Below are 20,087 nucleotides of genomic sequence, written 5' to 3' on the forward strand. Positions count from 1 at the left end.
ATGGAGCCCAAGAAAGTAAAATCTCTCACTGCCTCCATTTCTTCCCCTTCTATTTGCCAGGAGGTGACAGGACCAGTGGCCATGATCTTATTTGATGTTGATGTTGAGCTTCTAGGTGATAGCCCACATCTGATTATTGTGGCTTCATACATATCACCCATCTAAAGCACATGACTACTCCCCCAAAGAATTCTGGGAACTGTAGTTTGTTAAGGGCGCTGGGAATTATAACTCTCAGTGTGGGATAGACACTTCCCAGGGTTCTTTGGAGAAAGTGATGTCCATTGAATGCATGGTGCATATGCAGCCCGGATTGGCATGGTGTGATCCAGTAGTTTAGCTCTCAGTCGGCAGAGCATGAGACTCTCAGCCTCAGGGTTGTGGGTTCGAGCCCCACCTTGGGCAAAAGATTCCTGCATTGCAGGGGGTTGGACTAGATGGCCCTCATGGTCCCTTCCAACTCTACAATTCTCTGATTCCACACGGCTATCCTCTGGTTTATTACAAGAACGCTGCACAGATCTTATGGAAGTCGCTGGGGAGGATCTTCCACAAACATCAAGAGTGAGTAATCCTGGGGAAAGCCGTGGATGACGATAACCGGAACAACTTTATTAGCAATGTATCAGCCACTGGTTCCCCTGCCGCCGCCCCCACCCCAGACCCGGCTCTCTGCAAGTGCAATTGTAAACATGCCATGCACGAACTATATCCCATAGTTCCTCTGCTGGGGAATTTAATATGAAAATAAACAATACACAGGGGCAGCTGTACACAGTCTATTTGCCGAGGCTCATATTTAATTCATTAACAACTTTCTTCCCGTTCAATATTAACGAAGCTGTCACAGATTTGCGCATAAGGCAGCACGCCCGTAAGAACGAAGGACGTCAAGGGCCTTGGTGTAGAATTTAGGTCTGACTTCTGGTCTCCTTAGATGGCATGGGGCCATAGACATCCTGCCCACTCATCTACAGATAAAGCCTCAGCCTCTGTCTCCATACAACAGAGCTCCATACATGCACATCTCCCTGTGTGGAGCTCTGCCTGCACCAGGCAGTTCCATCGGATATGACAAGGAGATGCAGGTGAAGGGGATTCCCAGTTCACTTAAACAGAGGGCTGCTGTTCATGGGCCATCCCATTCCGTGCACCGTGAGCAAGGCCAGATTTGGGTTTGATGAGGCCCTAAGACAGCGGTTCTCAACCTGTGGGTCCCCAGATGTTGTTGGACTACAACTCCCATCATCCCTGAGCTAGCTAGGGGTGATGGGAGTTGTAGTTCAACAACATCTGGGGACCCACAGGTTGAGAAAGGCTGCCCTAAGCTACTGAAGGTAATGGAGCCCTTGATACGTCCAGCTGTCCTTTGTCAACAACAAATTGTCACCATTTTTTGTGTTGAATATATGCTATATGGTGATTTATGGACCTAACGGGTATCTAAAACCATTTGCACATGTTGCCATGCAGCCAGTCCATGCAGAATGCAGGCACTATATATATAGAATGCGTATCCAGTAGACGTGCAATCAAACCCAGAAGTGCATTTAAAAACTGCAAAAGTGGGCTATGGATATTGGGCATAATATTGGGAAATGCTGAGTGGGGAAAATTATGGAACTCAACAAGGAACTTCTCAGAATGTTACCAAATAGGAGAAAATATGCAGCAGCAACAAAACGCAATATGGATTGGCCAAAAAATTGGCCAAAATGTGCAAAAGAGGTTCAAAATTGTGCTGGAAATGTCTGGTTTGCTTATTCATTTATGGTGGAAATGCAAACAGGCAAAGGTGTTCTAGGAGATGGTGTACAACGAGTTAAAGAAAAAAATTAAAGTTTACTTTCCCTAAGAAACTGGAAGCATTTCTTCTAGGTGTAGTTGGGAACGAATTACCAAAGAAAGCCCACAACTTGTTTCTATATGGAACGACAGGAGCAAGGATAGTATATGCAAGATGCTGGAAACAGAGAGAGATCCCAGGGAAAGAACAATGGCCATATAAATTAACAATATGCAGAAGTAGCCAGTATGACATCTAAAATAAGAAATCAAGATGATAAACAGAAGAAGAGTGAGTGGAAATACTTGGGGGAATATTTACAAAAATTCGACCTAAAATATAAATTCCAGGTAGGGGAAACTTTGTGACCAACAGTTGACAATATTAAAGATACGAGAGTGTGGAAAATAAGGTGAATGAACTGGTGTATATGCAGCCAGTTCTGAAAAGAACTGTCATGGAATGCTTGGGTGGGAAGTCAAACAGAACTACTGTATAAGAATGGAAAATTTGAAAACTTAAAAAATAAAATAAAAATAAAAATAGCAAAAGTGGCCCTTGAAGAGACCGGAAAGGATGAAAAAGGGCACAAAAGCAGCACCTGGCGACCCCACAAGTCTTTGCAAATGCAATGCCAGGAGCCCTTGCACTGACCATTGAAGCCTAGTTTGGCATCTGGTAAGTGCTGCTGGTTTTCCAAAGGATTCTCCAAAGGTTTCCAGATGTTTAGAGGGTATTTGGAGGTTTTCCTCATGGTGTTCCCAATATATGCAATTTCATGTAAACAACACGCGGTGCCTCGGAACTTAACCCCGGTGGAAATGGGGAGTCGCCTGTATCCACAAAAAAATGAACCGCATCCAAAATAGTGTTAGGTTGCGCTAGTCCTTTGGACAGTGTGGGAGATGAGCAGAGGGAAGAGAGGCGGGGGGAGTCCCATTGCACAAGCGGAAGTTGTTTTGCTTGCTTGGTTATTTAGTTGGGTACCACCCATAGGTTCCAAGACTTGGCTCCAGATTAAGTTAAGCCCAATGCATCCTTTTTGTTATAGGCCTTGAATCCAGAGAACGTGGATTTCAGTCTCCCTATGCTTGTATTAGACACAATGGAAAGGCAAACAATGAGCGTGATCCCACTGGGAATATCCCCCCATGTAAGCCGCACCGAAATGAATGCAGCTCTCTGGCAAGAGCAAAACAACTCATTTCAATGGGAACCTCTACGGAGACAGTCCTGCAGGAATGCCTGCAACCAATGCTTATCATTTCCTCCACCTCCTCCTCCTCTCTCTCTCTTTCCCCCACCTCCAATTATGAAAAGGAAAGCTAGTTTCGAAACTTTGGGGGAGGGGGCTCCAGGGGAAAGTTAATTATGACTGGGAGAATGACTCGTGAGCAGCAGCGTAACGGAGGCATATTCTCTCTGCGCTTAATTTGCATGACTAATGAAGGGTAGGTCGAGCACAATACCTGTCTCACATCCTGGATCAAAACTGCCGTCGAAGGCTGCAAACCCAGCACCAGGGGCCAGGATGAATTCTCCATCCAGTGGGATGTACTGAAAAAACAAACAAAAGGAAGAAAGGTTGCATCTTGGGGCTCTGTTCTGCCTGAGTCAGCCTCATAACTGAGCGACGTTAACAACATTCTTACACGGCTCCTCTCCGTAAATCCTTTCCACACATGATGAGCTTTAATAATATAGGGCTATACCCAGAATCCTCTGTCCGCTAGCCCAAGGGCTGTTGGGTTAGTGGACGGGCGAATTTGCTTATTGCAGAATGAAGGAATCCAACACAGCCGCTGCGCTAGCAGAAAACTATTAGGCAACTGATTGCGCTCTCTAAGGCCGATCGCCGAAGAATTGATGCTTTTGAATTATGGTGCTGGAGGAGACTCTTGAGAGTCCCATGGACTGCAAGAAGATCAAACCTATCTATTCTTAAGGAAATCAGCCCTGAGTGTTCACTGGAAGGACAGATCCTGAAGCTGAGGCTCCAATACTTTGGCTACCTCATGAGAAGAGAAGACTCCCTGGAAAAGACCCTGCACAGGGAGAAGGGGACAACAGAGGACGAGATGGTCAGACAGTGTTCTTGAAGCTAGCAGCATGAGTTTGACCAAACTGTGGGAGGCAGTGGAAGACAGGAGTGCCTGGCGTGCTCTGGTCCATGGGGTCACGAAGAGTCAGACACGACTAAACAACTAAACAACAACAAATCGCACAGCAAAGTTAACCTGCTTGCATTCTTCTTGTGCAATAACGTTCCCTGGAGCAAAACATTTCATGTACTGCTAAGTGACTTCAACTTGGCACTACATTGGGCACAACCCATAGATTCATGGATTGATTCATTCCCAAAGGTCAGCCCACATAGTCTGAAGTGCAGTAGAGTCCCACACCAAGCCAGAGGACTCAAAGTTTGCACAAATATGATGTTGACTTTTGCTGTCTGGGTGCCAGAGGGCACATCCACTCTTCTGCTTGCCCCATGCTTAGAAAGCATGGGTCCAAGAGGTTTTCTGCTGGTTTTGTGCTTTCTAGACATGGGTCCAAGAGGATTTTCGTTTGCCCTGCTGCATTCCCCAGGAAAACATACTCTTTACTGCTAAACCGGAGCAACCATCAATTTGCAGAAAACCCGGTGGACGTTTCCTGCGATTCAGCAGTAAAGAACAGGTTTTCCCAGGAGAAAGCAGTAGGACAAGTGTTCCCTCCTCGTCTGTCTCATGCTCTCTCCTTTCCTGTTGTGCTGAGATTCTCTCCTTTCTATTAGGGAGCAAAGGACAGGTTGTTATTGCTTTGCAAACCAGCTCAGTGATGAAGCACGTCCAGTGCGTGCAGAAGTTCAAGGCTTAGCATCTCCAGTTCAAAGAATAAGATAGCAGGTGGTAGAAAAACCATTTGCCTAAGACCCTGGAGGATCCCTGCTTGTCAGGGTAGACCATGGGTAGGCAAACTAAGGCATGGGGGCCGGATCCAGCCCAATCGCTTTCTAAATCTGGCCCACAGACGTTCCAGGAGTCAGCGTGTTTTTACATGAGTAGAATGTGTGCTTTTATTTAAAATGCATCTCTGGGTCATTTGTGGGGCATAGGAATTCATTCATTCATTTATTTTTCGAAATATAGTCCGCCCCCCCCCCAGGGTCTGAGGGACAGTGGACCGGCCCCCTCCTGAAAAAGTTTGCTGACCCCTGGGGTAGACAATCCCCACCTAGATAGAAAAACTATCTGCTTTGGTGGAAGGCAGCTTCTAGACAGAATTGGACTGGGTCACTGAGGCCCAGGATCGTTCATGTAGCACCAAACCGTGATTTGGCACAATGTCTGAATCAAGGCAGTATTTCTCCAAAGGTCAGACTCAGTGCTACCACAACTGCACTGTAAAATTTCAAAACCCATCATAGGGCAAGACCTTGATTAGGCCAGCCAAAAGTGTCACAAAACAGCACACCAACTTTTGTATTCTAGATGGCAAAAGCTTGCACACTGTTTGGGGACATTTTAGTTGACCTAATAACCTAATACGGATTTTCGAATTCTCCTCAACATGGCTACTTTTACCACAAAGTTTGCAACAGTTTATGTCAGATGTCATTGGACGATGACTCCCATCATGGCTGCCTACTGACCATGGGAATTGGAGTCCCAAACATCTGAATGGTGGAAGCTGGCTTGTATATTGAGCACATTTGGCAGGGCAGCATAAATTGGGGAGCGGAGGGAGCCCACTTTGTCCTCGCATAACAACCTAATGTGGCAACAGGCTAATCAGAGAGAGAGGTTGACCCACAGATCCCGGAGGGTTCAAGCCCAAGTCTTCTCAGTTTCAAAAGTATCCAGGACACCACACCGGAAAAAAGCTGATGGGAAAAGGGCAGGGAAGAATTAAGTTCTTAAAGCGGAGGCCTCCTGCTATGCAGTCATTTTAATTTGGTTCCTCCGAGCCAAGAACTCTCTCTGCTTCGCTTTGCCTGCAGTCGTGCCAGAGCTGTCCTGCTCTCCTGTCACAGACTGCATCATCAGAGCATGCTGTTCTGCAATGCTGGAAGCACTTGGGAGTGCTGCAAAGAGCTCATTTGCAATCAAGCCTCTGTGACGGCGCTGATTGGGCCCCGACTTCCCTTCTCCCGCCATAAAGCGAGAGCGAGAGCCATTTAGCTAGCCTGGCGCTGATTAAGGTGCCTCTTGGGGGAATGTGGGACTCTTAATATAGAAGCTTCCAGCATGTCTCTTTGCCCTGGACCACATCTCTGGGATTAGAACCGGGGAAGGAAAAGAAGGAGAAATGTAGATTCTGCTGTTACCCAGTTAATTACTTTCTGTCGGTTTTGAGCTGCCTTCGCCTGTCCTCGCCAGCGCTGACCTGCAGGTGGCAGCAGTTGGTCAGAGCTATCTGTACTGTCTAGAATGAGGCGCAATTTCCCTTTCCAGCTGGGGGAGGAAAAAAGGTAATTTAAGGATAAAGAGGCTGGGCCTGTGTCTTCTGGCTACCAATTCAGAAAAACCGTACACCTTTTTCATACGTAGGGGAAATTGGGCATGATCAAAGGGAAGAAAGGAAAGGGGTGCTGAGACCATAAGCTGCACTCGTGGGCTCGTGCACTAGCCGGCATGTGTGTTTTAATGTTGTGCAACAGAGAAATCCAATGCAACAATTGTGCTAGTGGAAATGGTGTGTTGCTAAGAACCGTCTAGAACAGCAGCATAGCGGACACAGCAGCCTGCACCTGAGAAAGCAGCAAAGCAGTTGAGTTCCCTGTTGCATCTTCTTTCCTCTGGTTACATTTAATCCTTGCTGTGTGATGAATGTCGGAAATGGAGAACTTGTAGCCCGACAGAAATCGGTGGACCCCAACTCCCATCAGCCTGAGCCAGCGTGGCCAATGGTTTGGGATGTGGGAGTTGTTGTTGTTGTTTAGTCGTTTAGTCGTGTCCGACTCCTCGTGACCCCAAGGACCAGAGCACGCCAGGCACTCCTTTCTTCCACTGCCTCCCGCAGTTTGGTCAAACTCATGCTGGTAGCTTCAAGAACACTGTCCAGCCATCTTGTCCTCTGTCGTCCCCTTCTCCTTGTGCCCTCCATCTTTCCCAACATCAGGGTCTTTTCCAGGGAGTCTTCTCTTCTCATGAGGTGGCCAAAGTATTGGAGCCTCAGCTTCACGATCTGTCCTTCCAGTGAGCACTCAGGGCTGATTTCCTTAAGAATGGAGAGGTTTGATCTTCTTGCAGTCCATGGGACTCTCAAGAGTCTCCTCCAGCACCTTAATTCAAAAGCATCAATTCTTCGGCGATCAGCCTTCTTTATGGTCCAGCTCTCACTTCCATACATCACTACTGGGAAAACCATAGCTTGAACTATACGGACCTTTGTTGGCAAGGTGATGTCTCTGCTTTTTAAGATGCTCTCTAGGTTTGTCATTGCTTTTCATGGTGGGAGTTAGAGTTCACCAATATCCAGAGCACCCTAAGTAGGTACCCCATCCTGATATTCACACTGGAACGTGCGCAGAGGAGGGTGACCATGATCCTCAAGGGTCTGGAAACCAAGCCTTATGAGGAATGGTTGAAGGAGCTGGGTATGTTTAGCATGGGAAAGAGGAGGACTGAGAGGAGAAAGGATAGCCAAAATCTCAAGGGCTGCTACATGGAAGAGGGAGCAAGCTTGTTTTCTCCTGCTCTGGAGGGTAGGACTCGAAGCAATGGCTTCAACTTACAAGGAAGGAGATTACGACTCAACATCAGGAAGAAATTTCTGACAGTAAGAGAAGTACCCAACCACAACCAAGAAACGTCCATTATATTCTCATATACAGTACTACCTCGGGTTAAGTACTTAATTGGTTCCAGAGGTCCGTTCTTAACCTGAAACTGTTCTTAACCTGAAGCACCACTTTAGCTAATGGGGCCTCCTCCTGCTGCTGCCGCGCCACGGGAACACAATTTCTGTTCTCATCCTGAAGCAAAGTTCTTAACCTGATGCACTATTTCTGGGTTAACGGAGTCTGTAACCTGAAGCGTATGTAACCTGAAGCGTATGTAACCTGAGGTACCACTGTATTAACTGCAAACCTCTTAAGAGGTTCTTCCAGCAAAGGCATTGAGATCAGTTCTTTATAATTTACGCCTTTACTGATACACCACACAGTCTGTTTGGCCGGTTCACAACATTTTGTATGTCCTTATAAAACCTCTTTCCTCAAAGCACGTGGAGTGACAGTCCTTTTTCACCGCCAGTTCATTGGACTTAACTGTCCATAAACTGCACAATAGCTTTCTTAAATAAAATAAAAACTTAGGTCTATTGTTCTTCTGCTACTGTAACCATCCCAAATGCATATAGCATAACAAACTGAAATTGTTCATCTCTCTTCATTGCCTCTTGCCCCTTTCTGACACAAGCTTGTGGACTTCCACAGGCGAGACATTGCTGGTAACATCCTCTTCAAGTCCAGAAGACTCCCTATGTGCTTTTCATGCTTAATTTTACTTCCTTACCAAGTAGCATTGATTGCAAACAGCATCTCCAAATGATGTCAGGTGATTGGCAGGTGAGAGGCTCCTCCCACTTGCCAAAGATTGCCCCTGGAGGGTGGAGGTAAGGATTTGATCTGCCAGCCAGCTCCAGCTTCCCATCTTTACTCCAAGACAGTATGGAAAATTTATTTTATTTTATTTTATTTTATTATTTTTAAATTGAATAAAACTGTAACTCCCAGACCCAGCTGCTTGCCATAGGGCTTAGAACCTGGCTGAGCATGACAGAGCCCAAAACCAAGCGCTGGAGCCAAGCCTTAACTTTATCCAATTTATCTAAGCCGTTTTTCACGCCATCATGCTGACTGACTTGAATCACCACAGCAATGCATTCTGCTCTGTCCTCCTGAGAAGTCTTAAGATACCCTGAGCTGTCAGCATCCTTCTGTTGGCTGTCCATAGCTGTGACCGTGGCAGCGCTCATAAATCTCTGCGCAGGACACCGTAACACTGACCCAGCATTTCAGGAAAAATCTGCCTTCCTGTGATTTATAGCAGGAGCTTCAGGGATCAGAGGCAAGGAGAGACTTTGCTGGGTTCTTTACAGCTCCAGAAAGGGGGCTCACCCCACAGGCTGCAGGGAACCAGCTCTTGCAGAGAACAGAAGCGCCTGGAGAGGCATAAGGAGACAGCAGGTTCCGAAGCAAGCAAGACATAAAGTGACCCAGGGGCGCCATTTTGGATTTCTGTAGGGCGGTGGGAAACGATGGGAGTGGAGCAAGATAGGGAGAAAGGTACAAAGGCTGTAGTGCCTTTCTTCATCAGGGAAGACATGTGTACCCTGAGAACATTTCTTGCAGCTACTCTTCATACTGCAACATATTATTTTATTTCATTTCATTTACGAATTGCTTCCTACGAAACACCTCGCAGGAATTGAACAATAAGAACATCAACCATGAATACATATATGTACAGCCGTTTCATATATAGTAGAGCATGCTGCTGTTGTTTAGTCATTTAGCCGTGTCCGACTCTTCGTGACCCCATGGACCAGAGCACGCCAGGCACTCCTGTCTTCCGCTGCCTCCCGCAGTTTGGTCAAACTCATGCTGGTAGCTTCGAGAACACTGTCCAACCATCTCGTCCTCTGTCGTTCCCTTCTCCTTGTGTCCTCCATCTTTCCCAACATCAGGGTCTTTTCCAGGGAGTTTTCTCTTCTCATGAGGTGGCCAAAGTATTGGAGCCTCAGCTTCAAGATCTGTCCTTCCAGTGAGCACTCAGGGCTGATTTCCTTCAGAATGGATAGGTTTGATCTTCTTGCAGTCCATGGGACTCTCAAGAATCTCCCCCAGCACCATAATTCAAAAGCATCAATTCTTCGGTGATCAGCCTTCTTTATGGTCCAGCTCTCACTTCCATACATGACTACTGGGAAAACCATAGCTTTAACTATACGGACTCTGCTGGTCCTGGGAGTTAATCAAGAAGCAAGGTCCAAGTCCAGTTCGTGGTCGATGAAGCAATATGAAGGCAGTCTGTAAAGGTCTAAGCTGGGTGCAGGGCAGGGTTCAGGCAGGGACTGACAACCACCAATGTTGCTCCAAGACTGGGGCTGGCTGGCTTTTATCTGCCCCGAGGTATAGAGCGGCCCCGATCCTCAGGTGACTCGCCTCTCCTGGCCTGAAGGCGAGCACTCCTCCTGCGGGAACTTAATTCCCTCCGCCTCTCTGCCCTGAGCCTCTGCAGCTAAGGAGAGGCTGGAGGGTTACCAGACCCCAGCTTCCCCTGATGTGGCTGAGAGTGGAGCACCTGAAGAGTGTCCTCCATCGCCTCAGGAGCCAGAGCAGACTCAGCTGGTGCCTGCACCTGAGGATCCAGCACAGGTGAGGACCCTTCAGACTCAAGCCCAGCCCCGGCTCAGCTGGTTCTGAAGGCGGGGGATCCTGTGCAGGCTGAGATTCCTCAGGTTCAGCATCTGAATATGAACCCCAGGCCATCACACGGACCTTTGTTGGCAAGGTGATGTCTCTGCTTTTTAAGATGCTGTCTAGGTTTGTCTAGTAGAGCATGGGGCTCTTAAATCTCAGGGTTGCAGGTTTGAGCCCCACATTGGGCAAAAGATCCCTGCACAGATGACTGTCATGGACTGGCTGGACGCAGAGGAGTGGTAGCTGGCACCAGCTGGGGAACCAGCAAGGGAAGAAGGCTCAGAACCAGGGCACTGGTGGTGGGACAACGATGAGTGGTCAGAGGGAGAAGAGGGAGCGGACTGGGAGGAAGAGGTGATGGAAGCTGAAGAGGGAACAGGGTTTAGTGAGCAGGGAGAGGCTGGGGTAGAGTATTGGCAAAACCTATTGTTGTTTTGCAACTTTCTGACTAGTTGCAGGACCTTAGCCAGACCTAGCAGAGTAAACACAGAGTTCACGAAAGCAATTGGCAACTTGGCTGCAGACAGGATGGACGAAGCAGGAACCAGAAACTTGTAGTTAGGTGTTTATTATATACAGTGGACTATTTACAGGAACAGAACAGAACACGGATCTTTGACTAGCTCTCTCTCACACAACTCTCAACTCTCAACTCCTGAACTCAATCTCATACTAACACATTCCAGTTAAAGGTAAAGGGACCCCTGACCATTAGGTCCAGTCATGGCCAACTCTGGGGTTGTGGCGCTCATCTCACTTTATTCAGGGAAGTTTAGGGAAGTTTTTAATATGTCACATTTTTGTGTATTTTTCATCTTTGTTGGAAGCCACCCAGAGTGGCTGGGGAAACCCAGCCAGATGGGTGGGGTACAAATAATAAATTATTATTATTATTATTATTATTATTATTATTATTAGCCGAGGGAGCCGGCGTACAGCTTCCGGATCATGGGGCCAGCATGACTAAGCTGCTTCTGGCAAACCAGAGCAGCGCACGGAAACGCCGTTTACCTTCCCACCGGAGCGGTACCTATTTATCTACTTGCACTTTGAGGTGCTTTCAAACTGCTAGGTTGACAGGAGCAGGGACCGAGCAACGGGAGCTCACCCCGTTGCGGGGATTCGAACCGCCGACCTTCTGATTGACAAGTCCTAGGCTCTGTGGTTTAACTCACAGCGCCACCCGTGTCCCGTTAGTAGACCATTAATCATTATTCCCATGAGAGAGCTTGACCAATCATGGAGCTGTCTCCATGCCTCTGTATCACCAGGCAGACTTACTCCTTCACATTGCCTTGGCTGTCGGCCAAACCCTAATTGACTCTGTGTGCGTAGCTGCACATATTCAGATTCCCAGCGTAGAGGACAGTCCAGACTCAGAGGCAGAAGAGAGGGGCCAGGAGACAGAGATGAGGCAGGCTGCTGAAGAAGCCAGGGAACTTCCCCCTTCTTGCTGTGACCAGTTTCTTTCCTCACTGGTCTCCCAAGAGTAGACCCATAAAATCGACAAACATTCTGAATTTACACTGTGCAAGTAGAAGTGGATATCCAAGGAAGACGCTCTATTCCACTGCAAGATTCTGCAGATGCATCTCTATTTTAAAATCATGAATTACAGCCTTGGAAGAACACTAATGAATATTATTAATTGGAGTTAATTGCAATGCAGCAGATATGAATAGTCATAATTGCGGCATATAAATATTCAGCGTGTTTACTTTAAACATATAGATAGTTTTATTGCACACTCTGAATGTTCTACCCAGGATGAATGTGCTATTTTTAGGGATCTCCATATTTTTTTAAGAATGACAGAATTCTCTCAGTTCTCCCTTCAGCAGTAAATGCAAAGCCCTTCTGCCGCTAGCGATGGTGGTTATGCTCTGGCCCAAGACATTTCGGCACCTGAGGCAAACCACAAAATGGTGCCTCCTTTGGCCAGGGAAGAAGGAGCAAGTGAAAATGTACATCAGAAGGAAGAGGAGAATAGAGACACTGGAAAGGAGGAGGGAATGAAGATCTACATTGGGAACCCAGGGGGGATCAAATCAACCTCACCTGGGGGTTGGAGTGGGAATCAAAGGCTGTTGCGGACGGCACTCTGAATCATGCCATGTGGGTGCAGAGCCTAGGAGAAGCCAGAGGGCAGCCCCAGCCATTTCCTATGGTGTAGTGGTTAAGAGCGGTGGACTTGTAATCTGGTGAACCGGGTTCACTTCCCCGCTCCTCCACATGCAGCTGCTGGGTGACCTTGGGCCAGTCACACTTCTCTGAAGTCTCTCAGCCCCACTCACCTCACAGAGTGTTTGTTGTGGGGGAGGAAGGGAAAGGAGAATGTTAGCCGCTTTGAGACTCCTTTGGGTAGTGATAAAGCGGGATATCAAATCCAAACTCCTCCTCCTCCTCCTCCTCCTCCTCCTCCTCCTCCTCCTCCTCCTCCTCCTCCTCCTCTTCTTCTTCTCCTCCTCCTCCTCCTCCTCCTCCTCCTCCTCCTCCTCCTCCCTGGGAGGAGACCAGCAGCACCTCCTATTCACCAAGAGGCAGATCAAGTTTTCCAAGGAGCCCAGCGCACCACAGCCATCACTGTTCAGACTTCAAGGCTGAAACAGAATCCCAGGACACCTGCCTCTCCCGTTGTGACAAGCTCCCTCTTTCCCCGGGTCTCCAAGAACACACAGGATAATGAGGAGAGCAGAACAGAGACCAGAAGTGCCCAGACACAGTTTGAGACTGCTTGGGGAACATCCAGGAGAGGAGGAGTCTTAGAAAGGGTGGAAGGCAACTGGCAACTCCCCCATAGGGGCTACTGGGAAGGGTAGCTGGGTTGCATGTTCGTTTCCTCGAATAGTTAACTTCCCTGGCAACTGCCTCTGCTTCTTCACGCTGACCTGCATCTTGCCTGGCTTGCTTCTGGCCGTGTGGATCTGGCTTGCTTTCCCTGCTCACAACACGTGAACCGCCCTGAGACCTCTGGGTATAGGGCAGTACATAAATTCAAACAACAACAACATTGAAGGGACAAAGCTAGAGCACCAGCAATGCACTCATTCACAGTAAACCACAGTATGGCGGGAAGCCTGGCTTATTGTTGCAGGTCAATGCAGGATGGAGGAGAAAGAGAGAATTCAGATATGTAAACAGGAGCTGTGATATGTACACCTCTGCAAATGCGCTTGGGCAGGTTTTGATCTTCCACTAGCAGGAATATGGCTGATGGCTCTAATGGCATTCCTGTTAGAATCCCAGTAGCACAGCTATGTGCCACCAGCCAGCCAGCCCTCCCAAACATGGATGAGGCTGGACGCACTGAATGGCATTAATAAACAGATAAAAAATCCCAGTAATGATGAAGCTTAATGGCTTTTCCTGAATGAGCAAAACAGGCACAGCCTGCCAGATCCCATAAAAATGACCAGGCAATGTGGTGGCGCAATAAATGACCGAAGAACCAGCAGGGCCAGGCAAGGAAATTCTGGTGTCACTTGAGATCTGGAAGCGATGAGATGGCCTTCTTCCTAGAAACACTCCTGCCCTCTCTGAGAGCTCAGAATTCTTTGATGGGGTGTGTCAGCCATGGGATTCCACAGAAGCCACGTGCTCGGCGTCAGGAGCGAGGAGCCTGGACCCGGAGGAGCAGGTGGCAATTTGCTGCCCTTTGAGCCACCAGGACTGACTGCCAGAAAAGACAACTGTGGTTAATTTATTGCCAGCTAAGAGCTGGCTGCTGAGAAGTGTCTGCTTCTAGCTACATACTTTATATTCCATGCCATTAACAGAACTGAGGTGCTTGGATTCTGCAACTCTGTGTCTGTGCTTGAATGCGAACGGCCACTTGAGAAACGGACCCTTCCAGGAAGAGATGTTGTAGAATTTTAGAGGAAACGGGAGTGGAAACTGCTGGCGTTCACTTACTCCTCCCATGTCTAGAACAGAAATCAATCCAGCAACTACGATCAATAATCGCTGTTGCTGTTTTCAGTCCACAAAGGATACGTAATTGCTTACTCGCTCCCCCATCGCCCGTCCAATTTGCATTGTGTTTCCTTTGCGCTGAAATGGATGGTGTCAAATAGCGTAACGATAACTGCATGAATAATTATGTTGAATTCCACCAGAGTGGACTGCAAGGCAAATAATGTAGTTTTTATAAGAAGCTGGACTGCAGTAGGAAAGAAACAGCACTGCTTATGAGGAACATAGGTCAGGATTGAAATCAGTATCATAGCTATGTATGTATATATCCATATATTTCATTCATTCATTTATTCATGCTCTACAGCAGTCTTCGCCAACCAAACCCCCTCCTGGTGCTGTTTGATTTTGCATTCAACATGCATCTGTACTCAATATGCCAGAGGATTTCAACCGTTTTTGAGTCCACAGCTCCCTTGACCAACTGCATTCTTACTGCAGCACCCTGTGGGGCTCAGGAACCCAGTTATGTCATCCCTTGCCTGCAGAGTTGGCAGCCTTGTAATCTTTTTCAAACACCCTCCCTTGCGGAGTGTTCCCTCAGCCTCCTCTCCTCTCCCCTCTCCTTGGGAGTCCTCTGGGCCCCCTCTTCAAATAAAGGTGCCTCCTCACACTGCCCCACAGGGGCCTGGGAGGCACCCCCTGGTCAGCCCCAGAGGCACCATTCACCTGAGGAGCTTGTAGCCAGGGCTGCTGCAGCAAACAGCTGTGTAAGCCTTTGGGAGGCAGAGATACGAGAAGGCAGCAGAGGAGGGAGGGAAGGAAAGAGGGACAGAGGCCAATGTTGCCTGTGGTACCCCTGGCCATCATTCAAGGCACCCCAGGGTTGAAAACCACTGCAGTTTGCCTTTGGATACCAGTTGCCAGGAACTGCAACAGGGCAGAGCGCTGCTGCACTCATGCCCAGCTTACAGTCTTGCCATAGGCAACTGGTTGGCCACTGTGAGAACAAGATGCTGGACTGGACGGGTCTTTGGCCTGATTCAATGGGGTGGTATTCAGTTAAGTTTTTAATAATAATAATAATAATAATAATAATAATAATAATAATAATACATTTTATTTATACCCCACTCTCCCCGGCCAGAGCCGGGCTCAGGGCAGCTAACACCAATAAAATTACAATAAAAACATAATAGGGGAAAAAACACCAATTTAAAATACAGGTTAAAATGCAATTTAAAAAGCAGCCTCATTTTAAAAGTAGCCCATAGATCAAAACCGTAAGGGGAGGGAAAAACATAAGGGTCAGACTGAGTCCAAACCAAAGGCCAGGTGGAACAGCTCTGTCTTGCAGGCCCTGCAGAAAGATGTCAAGTCCCACAGGGCCCTGGTCTCTTGTGACAGAGCGTTCCACCATGTCGGGGCCAGTACTGAAAAGGCCCTGGCCCTAGCTGAGACCAATCTAACCACCTTGAACTTGGGACCTCCAAAGTGTTGTCATTTGTGGACCTTAAGGTCCTCCGCGGGGCATACCAGGAGAGGCTGTCCCATAGGAACGTGGGTCCTAGGCAGAGCAGACCTATTGAAATTAATGGGCCTAATGTCGTTGTGCTCGTTAATTTCAGTGGATGTACTATGAAGGAAGCTTAGTGTATCTAAATTCTACCTCCAGTGTCAGAGGCAGCTGAATATACCAGTTTCATAGAATCATAGAATTGTGGAGTTGGAACGAATCTGTTGCCCAACATGGGGCACAACCCTAAGATGAAAAGTCTCTTGCTCTGCCAATTGAGCCAACTCAGGAGCAGTTGCTGGGAATCACAAGTGAGGAGAATGCTTTTGCACTCAGCTCCTACATGTGGGCTTCTCACTGATGCTTTTGGTTGGCCACTTTGAGAACAGGATGTTGGGCTAGATTCATCTTATGCTCTTACATTTCATTAAATCTATCCATCAAAACCCCCAAGGTGAAAGACTTCTGGGAGAAGATTTATAATGAATTGAAAAAAATGTTGAAATATACATTTATTAAGAAACCAGAGGCCTTTCTTCTTGGAATAACAGGTATGGAATTGCCCAAGGAAGATGTTAAATTATTTCTGTATGCCACAACTGCTGCTCAAATTTTATTAGCTAAGAATTGGAAAACGCAAGAAGTACCAACAGTGGAAGACTGGCAGATGAAGATGATGGACTTCTTGGAGCTAACCGACCTGCCTGGGAGAATCCGCGACCAGAAGGAGGAGGACTACCAGGAAGAATGGACGAAATTTAAAGACTATCTAGTTAAACATGTTAAGTTAATTTAATTGAAAAAGCTTGTAAATACCAGATAGGCTTAGGATTTTAATATGTTAAGTGATGAATTAAGATGTCGTAATGCTGAATTGAAAAGAAAGATATTAATGAAGAATTTTTTAATTTTTTAAGAATGTTGGTGTTGGAAAACCGTTAAAATGATCTGCGCTGAAATTCAACCAGGGAGATACGAGGAAGTCACTTAACAAAGAAGTGAATATCTGAAGAAGTGTGCATGCACACGAAAGCTCATACCAAGAACTAACTTAGTTGGTCTTTAAGGTGCTACTGGAAGGAATTTTTTTTGTTTTGACTATGGCAGACCAACACGGCTACCTATCTGTCACTTAACAAAGTTACTGAAGTTTGGTTTAAATAGAGGGAAGATTTATGTTTGTTTGTATTGTTTGTTTGTTTGTTTGTTTTAAAATCTTTTGGGGGAAAACTAATAAAAAAAATTTGGGGAAAAAATTATCCAACAAAACCTGAAGGCCTTGTGTGCACCAGTTGTGCTTTGCTGACAGTGGGGGTCTTGTGGAGGGGTACTCTGGCTCCACTCTCATCTCTGAAAGGAAACCCCCCCCCCCCTTTCTTTTGAAAACCTCTTCATTTGGCTTGGCCTGGCTTGGCCTCTCTTTGAAAGCCTCTGAATTTTCCTTCTTCTTTGCAGTGCCACAAAAAAATAAAGCACATCTGAAAATATAGACCATTAGGCAGCCCAAGCCAGTTTTTGGCTGTCATTTACTCTTACGCAACCTGATGGAGCAATCTTCTCGACACTGGGCCGCTGCCAATCGTGGAATTGATGTTCATTTTGCTGGGAGCACTGCTGCTAAATGATGTATTGATCAAACTCAGGAAGGAAGGGTTTGGAGCAGAAATACCCTATATTTATATGCCCAAATTTTCTGCTGCTCAGAAGCAAATGAAAAAAAGAAGAAAAAACCCATATACCCTCCTCCTTTCATGCACACCAACACACCACTGCCTTTGCTAAGCAGCTGGCGGTTACGGTTTTTAAATCGTCCTTTACAAAGCAACAAAAACAGCACTGTTTATCTCTGATGTGATCTCTGGTGTCGCTGCACAGGATGGGAGGGTGAGACAACATGGGCAGATGAACTGCTGGGGGAGGGATGTGTCCTACTTTACAGAGGACCATTCTCTAGTTGATGGGCTGTCTGGCCCAAGACCTCTTGAAAGGTCGAGAACCCTTGAGAGCAGATGGGCCTTGAAGTGACTCACCAGCCATTAGCACCCGGGCAGGTGACGGACCACCTGGTCATGGCCTTTTCCGCTATGCCAAAATGTGTTGCATTTCTATTGTATGGCAGTGGGACTTATGGGAGTTGTGGCCCAAAACATCTGCAGACTTCGGATTCCTTGAATAATATCTCCTTCTTCCAAGAGGACCTTGTGAACGATAGCTCTTCAACAGGGCTTTTACATATCTCATTGCATTTGTAAAACATGGAGAGGGTCCTTCCAAGTGACGCAGTGGGGCATTAAATATCAGGAAATAAAAATAGGGATGTATGGGGTTTTAGGGGAGGTAGGACCTCCATTAGGGGGACATATTGTGCTCCTTCTGGGGTAGCTTCTCCATCTTTGGTCCCCAGCATGCATCTAGCTCTCACCTGTGGCTCCTAGAAGCTGTCAGCATGTGACAGCGGCCACACCCTGGGACTGATTTGACTGGCTGGCTAAATCAGGTGAGGGTAGCCGATGGGTCTCAAACCCTCAGTGACTTCCCCTGCATGTGAAGACAGACTTCTGAGGATTCAGCAGACGAGACCCACAGCAGGCCCAACAGTTTAGAAGGCCCAGTGTACCTGAAAGAGCGTCTCCACTCCCATCGTTCTGCCCGGACACTGAGGTCCAGCGCCGAGGGCCTTCTGGCGGTTCCCTCACTGCGAGAAGCCAAGTTACAGGGAACCAGGCAGAGGGCCTTGTCAGTAGTGGCACCCGCCCTGTGGAATGCCCTCCCACCAGATGTCAAAGAGAAAAACAACTACCAGACTTTTAGAAGATATCTGAAGGCAGCCCTGTTTAGGGAAGCTTTTAATGTTTAATAGATTATTGTATTTTAATATTCTGTTGGAAGCCGCCCAGAGTGGCTGGGAAAACCCAGCCAGATGGGTGGGGTATAAATAAATAAATAAATAAATAAATAAATAAATAAATAAATAAATAATTATCATCATCATCATCATCATTATTATTACTACATTCTGCACATGCTGTAGAGGGAAGTGAGGGGCAGATGGGGCTTGTCGACCTCAGAGGTTAGCCCATCTAAGAGAAGGAAAACTCTGATCCCAAATCACTACCGCCTTGTGGGATATCTTTGGGAGAAGAAAAGTAGGTAAAAGGCAAAGGACCCCTGGACAGTTAAGTACAGTCAAAGGCAACCATGGGATGCGGCGCTCATCTCCACTTTCAGGTCGAAGGAGCCGGCGTTTGTCCACAGACAGCTTTCTGGGTCATGTGGCCAGCATGACTAAACCGCTTCTGGTGCAACAGGACACCATGATGGAAGCCAGAGGGCACAGAAATGCTGTTTACTTTCCCGCTGAAGGGTTACCTATTTATCTACTTGCACTGGCGTGCTTTCAAACTGCTAGGTTGGCAGGAGCTGGGACACAGCAATGGGAGCTCACTCCATTGCAGGGATTCGAACCGCTAACCTTCCGATCGGCAAGCCCAAGAGGCTCAGTGGTTTAGACCTCCTTCCGGCAACTACTGCAGCCAAGCTGTTGCATTGCTTTGCTTTCCTTTGTACCACATCAGCAAGCCCCAGAGAGGGGGGTCTTGTCATCTGGGCAGCCCAGGACCTCCACACACACACTGCCCAGGCTTGCAGACTTCAGTTGGATTTCCCCCAGAGGCGCACTGACAGACGGATGCCAACAACAACAACAAACTAGTTGCCTAGGTCCCTTGGACAGAAACTGCATCAGTTCAAGTGATATGAAACTAATGGAAGTTTGTAGTGTCGATTCACCCTTTGAGATAAGAGTGGGTCTGTACATGTCTCCGGAGGTAGAAGCTAGGAGAGAGGATGTTTGACAGGGTATATTCACAACCTAGATTATTTCCTAGGACATGTCATGGGAAAAGCCAAGGCAGATTTCACCAGCTCTCTGGCAGAGTCACTGATTAAAGTTTCACTTCCAGGTAAGGATGGGGGACTGTCAGTTCAGGGCTCCACATTTCTGCATCAGTTTGTGAGGGATTATTTTTTTTAAATAAAAAAATAGCCCTCACAAAAACCCAGTAGCATTTCAGTGCAGACTCCTCCCAGTACACATCTCTACATGCAGTGTTCCCTAAAACACATTTTTGAAAAGCAATTTCTCCTTATACAAAGCATTTTTATGCTATTTTCACTAATATGTATATTTCAAATGTGCATTTTACCCTCATATATGTATTTTTATACACTGTGTATAGGATTTATTGCAATCAATACAACTTGTTAATTGAAAGAAATAATTGTTTTGTACACGTTACTTGCCTCGAGAAATGGGAATGCAAAAGTGTGAATTTTGAGGCATACCTGTGTTTCAATTCGCTTCAGGTTTCAGAAAATGAGAGATAGTCAGGTTTGCTTTCAAAGGGAAACGGCATCAAATTCCTTCCCCATCCCTGACCCCCCACCGCACCCCACTGGTAAAT

At 47.0% G+C, this 20,087-nt stretch overlaps 1 protein-coding gene across 2 annotated transcripts in view; it reads right to left on the reverse strand.

Moving 5' to 3' along the window:
* AMN (amnion associated transmembrane protein) overlaps positions 1-20,087 on the reverse strand; it is a 74,850-nt gene that overhangs the window by 23,748 nt on the left and 31,015 nt on the right. For both annotated transcript variants that reach the window (XM_028704891.2, XM_028704837.2), the window contains exon 4: positions 3,256-3,343. In XM_028704891.2, coding sequence (XP_028560724.2) covers positions 3,256-3,343 — 88 coding nt within the window. The remainder of the gene's footprint in view (positions 1-3,255; positions 3,344-20,087) is intronic.

The sequence above is a fragment of the Podarcis muralis genome, chromosome 1 (assembly GCF_964188315.1).
Source record: "Podarcis muralis chromosome 1, rPodMur119.hap1.1, whole genome shotgun sequence".
NCBI classification, from domain to species: Eukaryota; Metazoa; Chordata; class Lepidosauria; order Squamata; family Lacertidae; genus Podarcis; species Podarcis muralis.